Source organism: Colias croceus, chromosome 16 (genome assembly GCF_905220415.1).
Source record: "Colias croceus chromosome 16, ilColCroc2.1".
NCBI lineage: Eukaryota > Metazoa > Arthropoda > Insecta > Lepidoptera > Pieridae > Colias > Colias croceus.
The window spans coordinates 713,603-727,848 of NC_059552.1; the positions used below are offsets into that span (position 1 = coordinate 713,603).

The 14,246-nt window shown below is 34.0% G+C and overlaps 1 protein-coding gene across 1 annotated transcript; it reads right to left on the bottom strand.

The window, feature by feature from the left end:
- LOC123698589 (keratin, type I cytoskeletal 9) lies at window positions 1–5,381 on the bottom strand. The gene is made up of 2 exons (XM_045645284.1): window positions 5,321–5,381; window positions 1–864 (listed from the first exon to the last, which is right to left on the bottom strand). The coding sequence occupies exons 1-2, from the start codon at window positions 5,336–5,338 to the stop codon at window positions 385–387; spliced, it is 498 nt and encodes a 165-aa protein (XP_045501240.1). The 5' UTR covers window positions 5,339–5,381; the 3' UTR covers window positions 1–384.
- Between the last annotated feature and the right edge of the window lie 8,865 nt (window positions 5,382–14,246).

The following is a 14,246-nucleotide window of genomic DNA, read 5'->3' on the forward strand; positions in this document are numbered from 1 at the left end:
TTACGGTGTCAAAATGTATTTATTTTTTTTGAAAAAATAAAAAAAAACAAACTTAAACATAAATTAAACTATCCTTAAAAATATACTTTATACAAAACAAGAGTCGTTCCCAGCGGTGAGCCACTTCGTTCTGCGTTCTGGCAGACTGACAGATGACGTTTGACGTGACAAGTGCCATCTGTCAGAGCTGACAGCGTTACGACTGGCTGACCGCTGGGTAACCCGTAAGCGTGCATAGTCGCAAGCGTTGGCCAGGTGTGGACGGCAGGGCGCCGCCACCTACATTGTACGTGGCTGACGTCCAAACATTATTTACATTCGAGCCATCAGATGTTACGACGCCCGAATATCGACGCTCAGAGCGTTTTGGTTCATCGGGCTGGTTTAGTAGGGAGCTCCGTAGCTTCCGGAAGGAGTGCCGTAGGAGGAGGATGGGCCGGACGGGTAGCCACCGCCGGAGGCGGACTGCTCGTATTGGGCGACCTGGATAGCCTGACGGATACCCTCAAGGTTGATGCCTACAACGCGGCCGCCTCCATGGGGCACACCGTAGGAGGAGGAAGGAACGCCGTAGGAGGAGGAGGGGACGCCGTATGAGGAGGAAGGAGCGCTGATGCCGATTCCTGAGGAGCTGGAGGAAGATTCTTCTTTAAGGAGGATCTGACGGATTTGTTCCAAGAGGGCGGCGTCGACGTTCTGTCCCTCGGAGGTTTGGTAGCCGGAGGACACGGCGCGGTAGGAGCCACCGCCGCTGAGGCCGGAGCCGCCGTGGAAGCCGCCGCCGCCGCCTCCTGAGGGGCGGTTGTAGTTGTAGCCCGATGGGGGCTCGGCGCTGGCACACGCCACCAAGGCCACGGCTATGCACTGAGGAAGAATGACCAAATTAATATTATAATTCATTTTAGATTTACGATCTATAATTGTAATCATAGCAATACGTGTGAATAAAAGAAAATTAAAAACAAAATTATATACACATAATGCATCTATTCATTTATCATACTGACAGGTTATTTTTATATAACTATACTGTGTGTTGTTTCAATTAACCCTTTTGACCTCTTCGTAAAAAATAATGGCGGCAATTAAAAAAACACGAAATTTAAATTAAGAGAGAAATCTGCATTTTGTTTGATAACGATTAGGTAGCGATTGTTTGCTCTATCACGATTACAAATGATTGTTTCTACTTTCTAAGATTTATTTGCTTAGTAATTTGAGGTTCATATGTAAATATATGTTATTCAATAGAGTTGCGTAAATATTAGTGATGCTAACAGACATGCGCTGCATTTGTTTGTCATGTTTTAGCATCTGTATAGCGTAAAACAGTCAAACACGTTTGTGTTTTATTGTTCTTTTTATTAGCTTTTTCTTACGTGACATTGTTTTGATTACTATATAAATCAGTCAACAAGAGAAGCTCTTTTTAAGGAGGGATTACAATATACTTATTGTTGAACTGATCATAAAATTTATTATCTACTCTACTCTATTATTATTAATCTATACTAATATTATAAAGCTGAAGAGTTTGTTTGTTTGTTAATCTCGGGAACTACTGGTCCGATTTGAAAAATTCTTTCGGTGTTAGATAGCCCATTTATCGAGGAAGGCTATAAGGCTATATATCATCACGCTAAGACCAACAGGAGCGGAGCAATGCGGGTGAATCCTCGGGGAACAGCTATTTAATAATGCAATAATTATTGCAAACAGTCAAAACTAGTTATTTTTCTGTATTTTTATATTAAATATGTAAAACAGGTTTATATCACGTGCTCATATTTTTTAATTTGTATGTCTTTAAATATTGGTTGAATATTAATGACTATTTGTAAAGTATATTTAATTATTCAAAATGCCTCATTAAAATATATTGAATACGTTTTAAGAAACGCAATAGTTTCACACCCTGTTCTAAATAAATATTCATTTGTTTACCGTTTAAGTATAATATCATCATATTATATGGAAAGTCGCATTTTTCTGAATTTAAATACAAATATTTTATGCAAATAATATGTAATGTGATACCAATATTATCTTAATACATAATATGATAAGAATTTGCATTGTTACATTATTTATTAATATTCATGTCGCATATTTATGGTATTTTAAAATTTAATGACCTAAACTTTTAATTGGACGATTGTGCAAAAGGAAAAGTTTAAAATAAAAACCGCTTACACAATACGAGATTTTGATTTTTCATGTTGTATGTTGTTTATTATTACTTTATGATGATAAAGTGTGAATTGGAGTGAAAGTTCGGTCGCAGGTCAGGAGGCGCCTAGAACAGAACATTACTAGTTACGTCAACGCTCAAAGATGACTTTACGAAAAGGTTATTCTACCGTGAGAAAGGGGTTTTTGAAGATGTAATCATCGGTTTATTATCTGTGCAAAATGTTGACGACATTATGCTGTGAGCACACTATGCTCAACTTTTTGTTGCAGTTGAGATTATGGTTGCAAATTGTAAAATGTATTGCACTAGTAACCAAATTATAGTTTTAAAATAAACTGTGTTCTCGATAGAATGTTTTTTTTTAGATACTCGATTCTGCCTAGCTATGAAATAATTTTAGATAACACATGTTTAAAACACTTTTTTAATAAGGACTGTAAGCCATAAAATGAAGAATAATTTGCACATATTACAAAGTGAAATAGTGAACAAAAGTCCTAACGACACTAAGGCGGAAGTCACGGACGCGCAAACTTTGATCTCGACTTTCTTCAGGCCATTATTTTATCTGTGCACTGTCACGTAATGCAACTTTTGACAAGCTGTGGTCGTTAATAAATTGCAATGGATTCATCTTAGGCTTATCAAGATGTAAACTGTGAGGCAATTGATCATTTATCGTTGACACTAATTACTCTGCACCTAGGTGTTCTGCGAAGTTTTATAGTTTTAAAAGGTGGAATTTAATACCTAAATATTTATCTATACTAATATTATAAAGCTGAAGTTTGTTTGTTTGTTTGAACGCGCTAATATCGGGAACTACTGGTCCGATTTGAAAAACTCTTTCGGTGTCAGATAGCCCATTTATCGAGGAAGGTTATAGGCTATATATCATCACGCTACGACCAACAGGAGTGGAGCCACGGGGGTGAAACCGCGCGGAGCAGCTAGTACCTACTATAATAAAAATGGATAAGGTTAGCATCAATTGATAAGTTCATCCAGTACACAACCGTTAAGTTTCATTATTTCAAACACTGAAGCTATCTATAGCAAAGTACGTCAGTTTTTCTAATCGATATAAAATAATCGAGTCACGTAAAATACAATCGTGTTTAGAATCGGTTGCAATTACAAAATCGATTAGACTTTGAAGATGGCCGAATGTAGGACACGGTTGACAAGTATGTCCTCTATGGGTATCGAATACTGATAATAATTGGAATTGCTCTACATGTCAATTAGGAATTAGCTTTGCGATTTTGTGATAGATTGTCACCGTATTAGACATAATATCTGCAATGCTTTTTCTTGGTACGAATAGTTTAAAATGCAGAGGCTCTAATGCCGAGTGCTTCTAACGAATAGCTCTTGGAATTTTGCGTAATTTGAGCAAATTATTCAATTTCCTATTGTCATATTTTTAACAGGCGCTCTTTTGATGTTATCTTGACATAAATTACAATAAGATTAGATATGTAATTAGATATGAAGTTTATGTTAAAAAATAGTGTGATGTTTATCTATTTTTTAATTTAACATAATTACTGGGTCTAAGTGTGTCCATCCATATATTGCCCAACAATGTAGTTATTGTTGTAAATGTAAAACAAATTAAATAATTTCCATAAGTACTGGCTTGTAAAATTGCCGCAAGTATTCTATACCTAATACTTTCTACGCAAAAAATAAAATTTATAAATAATGCCATGTATATTTGTGATGTCGAAAAAAGACTTTGTAAGGATTTTAAATATTCTATGACTTTTTAAATATGAGTTATGTTTCAAATATCACCCATTGTCTTGCTCTCTTAGTTTCTTACAATAGGTACATTTTTAATCTTTGGGTTAGTTGACAGTTTGACTTTTCTTCTTAAATTTATTAGGAGAAACCAGTCAAATATTTTCGATCCTGACCAACAAATTAAATCAAACGAACACGGTAGCTGACCCATGACCCGTGGCTCAAGCGAAAGGAAAGATGCAACGCATAATTATCTAAGATTAATAATAATATATTCGAGTTTACACAACACAATTGCATAGTTGTTGCAGTTACATGTTCTCATGACATAAGTGATATTTCTTGATTTGTTATGATAATTTGTTAACCCGCGTGTTCGGTGCTGAAATGATTTTCAGCTTTTTAAATCTATATTTCGTATTGTAGTTGTTTGGTGTTGTTTTAAATAAAATGTTGCTCTTTATTTTCCGTTTTTTATTTTCACTTTTAATCAATTAGCTAGGTATCTTTAAATTGTTCGATTTATGATGGAAGAAATATTTGAATAAATTTAACAACAATCTTTTACATCATAATTTTGTTGTTTAAGTTTTTGATTTTCAAAGAGCGTTTATTTTTTACACAAGTTGTTCGGTTGAATTTAAATTCGATAAAGATAGGTTATAATATTTATTTGGTAAAAGAAAGTCACGAAAAAGAATGCGATTGTTTTATAAATTAAATCTATTTTTTACTTGGTTTACTATACTAATTGTTATAACGATTTGGTACAGATGCAAGCTTATGTTATGTCATAAGATCAATGGCCTGTGAAATAGTCGCAGATTTACATCTCCATTGTGTTAGTTCAAATTATAGAGATTGATATATCTCGCGACAAAAACGTGCATCGTGTGTAATTAGCTTTTTTTATTGTGTGAATTTATTAGACGCGGTAACATTTGAATAACGGTTCGTTTTATCTGTATTCTCAGGATTGTATTGATTTTTTATTTGTGGAAAACGTTCTTTTTTTGAAATACTATTGCAATTGTGATTGTATGCATTTCTTAATGCGGATGATTCAAATTTGGAAGGATAATTTCGTTTAAAAATAGAAAATTGTCAAAGATGCTTATGTATGTTTTAAGGACGAGAAAAAAAAGGTTCCGTTTCCTCCCTTTATCTTATTTTAGTTAAATAATATTAGGTTCTAGTAAACACATTAAACTATTTTTACATAAAAGCTATGTTCGGAAATCAAGGGACCCGTTCCAGATGGAAAAATCATGAAAAGAAAAAACTTAAAAAAAAAGAAAATTCCCGCGCAAATCAAAATGTCACGTTGATTTCTGAACGTCACTTCACTATCACTGGCACATCACTACACTGACTTACCGCTACGAATGCTTTCATGGTGTTAATGCGGGGTCACTTCGGTTCGTAAAGAACTTGTGTGATGGTCCTCCACTGTCATACAGATATATACCTAATGTGCTGGTGGGGAGGAGAAAGGATAGGAGCATTGCGCAATACGGGAGATGAGTGTATGACTGTCTAATTGGAGGGCATCATGAGATTTTGGTGATCGACGGGTACTTTTGGTACCCTCCTTACTCTAGGTTTTGGTTCAATGGGCTGTAGGGAAACAGGGCTTATACAAGCGTTTTCGATATGTGATTTGTATTTTGGAAGAAACGGTAAAAGGAAAAAATGTTTTTGAGTTATTAACGATGAATATTATTAAATACTTGTTAGATTAATATGGGTTGCCTAAAACGGGAATTCTTCAATAGCTCTACATAGAGCGATTTTGCTTTTGTCTACAGAAGTGCTGAATTCCCATTCAAAATACTTTATTAATTAATCGAAGATAACTAAATAATAAACTACACTGATTACATATTATGTATAACACTTAATTATTAGTATTACTGCTGGTGGTAAGACTACCTTCATTCATAAAATGGTATAGCATCTCTACCCACTGCAACCGAATGTTCCTAGGATCAATTCCTAGCTAAAGCTATGAAAATGAATACGTAATTACCTAAATACCTAAATTTAATGAATACGTCACAGGTTATTTATGAAATCAAGAGGACAGAGTTTCGTAGAGTTTTATCTTTTAGTGGTTACATACCTAATGTAATTTTTAAATATGGTAAATAAAATACATGTTCTCAATCCCTATTTTTCATGTGTGTTAACATTTTATTAAACATCTAACGTTCTGTAACTATTGCATACTTGGTCGGTGGTCCTTGTAAAACGCGCAAGGTCATGGTGTTATGCCCGCAGAATTTGATTGTCAACTGCTCAGTCGTTATCGATGACAGGTATTTTCACAATATGAGTCATATTCAACAGGAAAATAAGCTAAACATAATACTTATATCATCCAAAAAATATGATAGTCCCTTTCGTATCTATACTAATATTATGGTACTACCTAATATTATAAAGCTGAAGAGTTTGTTTGTATGTTTGAACGCGCTAATCTTAGGAACTACTGTTCCGATTAGAAAAATTATTTCGGTGTTAGATAGCCTATTTATCGAGGAAGGCTATAGGCTATATATCATCACGCTAAGACCAACATGAGCGGAGCAATGCGGGTGAAACCGCAGGGCACAGCTAGTGTATAGATATAACAAAACTGAAGAAGAGTTCAATTACAAAAAGGTCTTCATACCACTAACACTAGCCAAATAAAATTATTTTGAAAATTTCGTAGTGTCTGGCATTGTAGTCGCGGTTTTATCGCATTTTTTTAATAAATAGCTTTTCGTCCTCGATTACCTATTAACTTAAACTTACTAACAGCTTAACTGTAAATAGTTATTTATTAATACTAAGGTCGTGGGTTGTAAAATCCATCACAATCTATTCAGCTGTTTTAGTCTGAAAATATTTTAGTATTTATAAAAATAATTGAGTATTTTAAGCAATCGTAACCATGGTTACGTACACAAGTATCGATTGAATATCGAGATGAAATCGTAAAGAGAATGTTTAACTTAGATTCTAAAGGTCACAGGTTCAATTACTAGAAGACTTCTCAAGGCATTATTTAATTTAACGGTATGAACGCGTCATTTATGTCTTAATTCTTCAGCAATTAGGTACCTACTATAAAAATCTCTTTACATTAAATTATTTTAGAAGTTTAAAATAATTATTGGTAAAGTCTCTCAAATGCAAGCGTTTCCAACTGACCTTTAGTTTATTGTAGGAGAGGGAATTATTAGGTAGTGCAATATGGCATATTTCGGTGAAAGCTGTGGTCCGTACAAGCATACCTAGATGCTGGACAAATCATAAGTACCCAAGTGAAATTGTAATGTGCATATTAGTTTCCGATATAGAGCGTCAATTTTCCTTATTCATTTTTTATTAATTATTTTAATAACTTCGTCTGCTTTAACTAAGGGGAAACTGTTTTTGTATCTTGACTCTCGAGTCTCGACTGTTGTCTCGACATAGATAACCTCATGGTGAAAGGACAAGTGGACAAATATGAACGAATCCTGCGATTGCTTTTAAATGTATTTTAGCTATTGGTTATATTTATATCTAACTGTTTTGGCTCAAATAATATGTTTTGGGTGTATGCAGCAAGCTCCTGAACTTTTTGAACAAGTTCACAACACTATACTTACAACTGTCAACTACATACTAAGTACAAGCGAGAAAAATACAGGTTATGTGCGAGTCAGATTTTGTCATTTGCCTCAATTTAAACAATACACACTAACAAACCAAATAAAATAGTAACAAACACGCAAACAAACTTTCGGATTACATAATTAATTATTATACCTATCTATTATTATACATAATTATTAATTATATTCGCCTATCGCTTATCGCGTGAACTCTGCTCAAATAAGCCCATGATTTAATGGCAATTTTTTTAATCGATACAGCATTTTGAAATACGTAATTATTTAATTTTTGCAATATTTTCTTAATTACTTGTAAGATATTTGAAGCTTCTATTGCAGAGAATTACGATGGATGTTTATTTCTATTTTATCATAATTAAGAATCCGTAAGAACGAAAAGACATATTCATACTTAGTATGAATATGGTATGAATTTTAACTCTATCTTCTGGCACTGATATTAGAATTAAAGGTAATACTAATTATAGTATAAGTTTTTGATATTGCAGCGAAGGGTCTCACACAAATTATATAGGCTGTCCTCTATACCGTATTTGAGTGCAGTGGAGGCTCAGTGATGAGGACCTCGGCCAGGCTTACAAATCGATAAGTCATCACCACCATACCACTGCTCGAAACGGTGAAGGAAACATCGTGAGGAAACTAGTACCTATGTCAAAGAATCAAAATTTCGATGACATCTGACCTTTGCCGCGCTTGGCCATCGTGGTGGATAATGGCCTGAAACCACCTGAAACCTTACAGGCTTGGCGGCCTGTGTTGCAGTGGTAACATAATGGGCTGATAATAATGATGATGATGATGATAGGGTCTTTATTTTACATTGTTCGCTCTACGAATCTCGATGATACATATAACATTGTTTTCGTAACAATGCAAATTTGTAGAATGTATGATTCAGAGGTACGTGCAGCGGAACGCAGGCGCAGGTGAGAGTTAGTTAGAAGGTCGAATTTTGACCATCGGACGACATTTGTTAGCATTATTTACATATAGTATTTACGAATTATCAAATAGTGACCGTGACTTTATACAAAAATATGTAATTTTTTTATTGTTTTATAGTTATTCACAGAAACTTAAAACGAATTAGTAATTCATATTCTGAGTTAAGATTTATAAACTAAAATTGTATTTAATTAGTATTGCTGTTTATTCTTGATTGCTTCATTATTATCTAATTTCATTCGTAAGAATTGGTGACCGAGCTGAAAATATTATAGAGTAAAGAGTAGGTATATAGATGGATTTACCCGCAGCCCGATAAGACATAGGTAACTTTCTTCTTGCATGAATAGAAAAAATATAACATAGATTTAGCAATTTAGACGTAAAAACGTAACAGACACAATAACTTCCGCATAAAGATACTCATCTTCCGAGATTTACAAATGACTATCAAATAAACAGTATTGAAAGTAAAAGTTGAGCGCGCACACACGCGCATAGAAAATCTGTTTTTGTGTTGCATGACTTAACAATTTTGGAGATTTCTTCTTTAATCTATAGATTTGCTTAAATTGAGGAGGTTTATTCAATAAACATGTGATAATCGTTATGTGAATTCGAAGAACTTTAAATAAAAATATCAGATTACGTCGAAAGCAGGGCTTAGATACCTACTTTTCACGACACGCTCCGTATTGTGAGAATAATCGTGTTGTGTTCGATTTAAATAATACAAAAAGTTTTATATTGTTTGATTTTCAATAATTAAGTAACTAATTATTTATACCATAATGTTTTAGTCTGATTAGATCATAGGTGTCGACTATACATTAGTCACTTACATTGTAATTAGTTGAGTTGTTACTATTGACAGTAACAAGTAACAAATCAACTAATAAACAGTATTATATTTTATAACCACAAATTGACATGTTATGATGTACTTGACATTAGTGTTGATACAAGTTAGTTTTGTATTAAATAGTTATTAAGAAAAATATAAAAATGAATACCGAATTTTACGCATATTTCTACAGAGTATGAAATATGAAAAGTTTTCAGCAGCAGCTTTTTCAGACATGTTAACCGTTAACGACATGTAACTTATTTCAACACTAAAACATTCCTCAGAAATCACCGTACTTGATGTTGAATGCTGTAGAAAAATCTGTGTGTTTTTGAGATAGATAGACAGACGTGGGAATTAGTTTATAATGTTTAAAATTACTCATAAATTTCGGCTTATAAACATTGCAAATGTATTTCCCAAGGGCTACCGGCTACCAAGTGATTATTGCAGTTATCTGATCGGGAGCCATGAAAGCCGCTTTATATATGTAAAGCGGTACAATGCCACATGTAGGGATAGAGTCCATGACCGCAAGTACAATACGTATTAATTCAAGTCTCTCATCATCATGTGAAAGGCAGTTGCCTTTATTCAATATTATTTAATTAGGACAATGTTGATAATAGTTTGACAATGAATAATGCTCTGCGCTGCTCTCCGCCATATCTGCGCCGGCCCTTATAAGTTATAGGTAGGTACACATACAATTTTGTCAATTTTTTATAATTTTGTCATAAATTATTTGTTTTTATTTATTTGACTATTTATATGGGGAGCATCGTAACACCTAACTAAGGTCAGTGTTGTAACGGTAACTGATTGACTATGTACTGACTATAAGCCATTTAAATTCAACGAATGGTAAGGTTAAAAAAATAACCGTAGTCCAATGCATATTCGATTAACGCCTCTGTTGTAAGATAGGATAGGTATTTTATGAGCTCAGCATACGTAATCTGATGGTAATCAGGTTTATTAATATTAGCCTTTATTAATGTCATTTGCATAAGGCAGGTGACTGACCGGACTGCTGGAAAAAGGTACATATTGTGTGATATGTCAAACAACGCATACTTATTTATTTTTAAGCTAATTCTTTTAATGAAATTGCATTAATATCCATTGCGTATTTTAATACAACCAACAAGCAGACTACATTATTAATAAAAAAAAAAATTGTAAAAAATATTATATCTTAAGCGAGTACTTGACAGCCTAGTGCAGTAGCACTGGAGTGCAATAACAGATACATACAGAATTTGAATAGATTACGGTCCATGTTATAGTTTAATCGCCTGACATGGCTTGGGTCATCTCGCACTTCAGCTAAAAATGGTGCTGCACGTTGTTCACCTATGTTCTTTGAAACTTCTTTCTTCACGAAATGTCAGCGAGCTTTTTGTCTTACGGATAAGTAGTGCATAGTATTGCATGAGATTTCGATTTATTAGAATTTGAGTCAAATGTTTATAAAATAAATGGTGGCACATAATACATATTGCACACGAAAAATATTTTATAACAAAAGAAGGACTACAATAAAGCGATCGTTGCATATGCTAGAGCTTCATTCAGCAGATTGCTGAGCTTCCAACTTCATACAATTACTACATAGTATAAAACAAAGTCGCTTTCTCTGTCCCTATGTCCCTTTGTATGCTTAAATCTTTAAAACTACGCAACGGATTTTGATGCATTTTTTAATAGATAGAGTTATTCAAGAGGAAGGTTATAGTATATAATTTATTAGGTTTTAGACAAAGCGGGCGAAGCCTCGGGCGGTAAGCTAGTTTCATATATAGTACGATTTCAAGTCCTCTCATAATCGACTCTCATCTAAAGATAAGCAATCTCTGTCACATTGCCATACATCTCCATAACTGATTTACTAAACGCTCCAAGGCTGATCTTGTGGCCGCTCACTTTACATCTAAAGTAAATTGACACTGGACGATTTACTGACTGTGCATGTGATATCACTAAAAGAACTAGAAAGAGTTGGAATTGGTTAGGATTTCAAGTGTGACTTGCTATTAAAAGAACAGATTGAGGATAAAAAGTCTACTATGTAGGTATTTAAACATCTGAAAGAATCCCTGATGTACTTTGATGTCTACACACATTATTAAATTTGACTCTATATTCAGTTGTCACACCTATGGTTTGAAATAGGTGGAATTTCTCAGAGAGACGACTGTAAAAGGTAAGTATCACACATATTATTACAAAACTTGGAGAGTAAGTAAACGTTATTTTAGAGTGTAGAAAAATTATAATTTATCACAAGTTTTAAAGCTCTCAGTGAGTAAACGAGTAATGAATCTTAGGTGGCTAGTGCGGTATTGGATACATCAGCCGATATAACAACGCAACGCATTGCGGCATCGCTTGTAATGCATGGCATGAACTGTGCCTGCTAAATAATCAGCCGATCAAGCCTTAGAACTGTGACCTTATTGTTTGACCTTATTGTCTTATTGTTTTGCACAAAAAAAAAAGACAAAATATGAAACCTTTTTAAATCTGTAAATAGGTCTTGGGACAACCCTGAAAAGTTAAAAAAATCACACACCTGCCCTGATTTTAAATTTACTGGCTCAATTAATAGATAAGTTAATGAATCACCTATACAATAATAATTTCAAATATCCGCTGACTAACATTTTGTTTAAATTACAAAAAGGACAAAAAACGCACTATCTTAAAATTAAAGCACTTGGTAGAGAACGTTAAGGCCACAGTTTAACTGAAAGAAGTAGGCGATTGGAAAATAAATGTTCGATACATAGGCATTAAGCATCGATTATTGTATAAATCTCGCAACACACGCATCTCAGTAATCGGATATAATGTTATGTCATTAGGGCATTAGACCTATATTGCAATTTACGATGATTTCAACAGAATTGATCATGTAAACGAGATGCGAATGTTCCAACTCTGGTTTGTTTTTGCAAAGACCGTCTAGGGTCCAATTGAAAATATCTCAAGCTCTATATCTCTATCGCGAAGAATGTATTTATATGATGCATTTTTTTTTATTTCTAATGGATAAGTAATATAAGTATAAAACAATTCAATAAGAGAGCTTATATTTTTATCAGACATAAATACTTATCTGACACACTTTTTCATTTCCAACCTATTTAAGTGATGCTTCGCTGTACTTACTACCTACTCGCAGACGTAGTGCAGAGCGGCGTAGTGTCGTGTGATTGACTCTAGTTTCAATTGGAGTTTAAATTTTCGAAATAGTTAGATTATTTTCACCTAACATAGCTCAGAAAAATCGGTCATAAGACAACATAAAATCCACTTAGTCAATTATCTACAGAGCGTGCCAAAGAAATATCTCTACATCCACTCAAAAATCATTATCTTCATCCGTCGAAGTCGGGTAAAAAAACGTTCCTTTCGCTTTCCATTTATGAAATAGACAGCGCAATTAAATGAAGACATCTGACCCACACATCGCATGTACGATCGAGTACTATAATAACAACGTGACGCGGCTCATAGATGTGAATATGTTTCTCTCTACATTGTCACTTATGCTGGGCTGCTTGGTAGAGATTTTTAGGGGTAAGGGCTGATCTTTGAGAAGGTGTTTTGGAAAAAGGTGAAAGGTGATTTCTATTGATAAATAATAGGTATATGTTGATGTATATTATGCACAGTTATTATTATCTAAACCAGCACGTATTAAATAAGCTCGCTGTCTTGAAAGGTTGTAAGAATAGGCAGGCTTTATCTTCTAAATATAAGCGTTAAGCGATTTGTATAAATTAATTATTCACACCCGGGACTTATTACGTATTTAAGGAGCTACTTTTTATATAGTGCGAACTGTTATAAATATTATAAATGCCATAACTATATAATATCTATCTACTATTTATCCTTAAAGTGTCTTTGATTGATTTTTATTTTCGTCTAACAAATAGGACCCTATAGATCGAATAAAATTTGTCAGTCGCCTTTGGGTAAACATCTGAAAGGTTGAGTGGCGACGGTAGGTAAAGTGCTCGCGAGTGTAGCTGCAGGCGACAGCTAGTTTTCTTTTCACAAATGTCATAGGTTGCTTTTTATATAGCAAAGCTGATAATTAAACACTAATAGAAATTTAACATAGTGTTATCTTCTTATTTGTAGAAACTGTAAATATTAGCAATAAAAACAACGAATAAAAATAGATTTAAATTGAAACAACAATTTAGGAATCCTATGAAGTAACATTTTGTAATTAAACTGACCGTATACTATTTTTAATTTAATACTTAAGGTCAAGTACATGAGGGTCGTGGGTTCGTGACCCGTGTTTATGGGTCAAAATTGACAGCTGGTGAAACTTAAAATAGACCACTCACTCTATACAAACATACAGTGTGTTAGACAGAGACACAAGATAAAGATTTTCCGTAAGCTGATCGTTTTGTAATCATAGTGACATTGGGATTCTTTTTGTTTACTTAATTTATGATAGATACTTTTTTATTTAAATTTAATTAGGATTTTTATCGAATTAAGATAGTGACTGTTTTGTTTTCGCTTTCACAACCTTTTTTTTTATTTTTGCGCGTTAGATATTTTATGTTTTACTTATGTTGTGTGGGACTTGACCGCCTCCTCGGTACAGTGGTTGACGCGTGAGCGTAGAACCGAGGGGTCCTGGCCCCTGGGTTCGATTCCCGGTGGAGACGAAGAAAAAAAATGTTTCGGTCTGTCAGGACACAGATCTGATCCCCTACTTGTCCCTAAAGAAAATCGATCAGTGAAACAGATGTATAATGCATCTGCCCCTTACCCCACCCGACTAGGGGACATGGGACTTCACTCA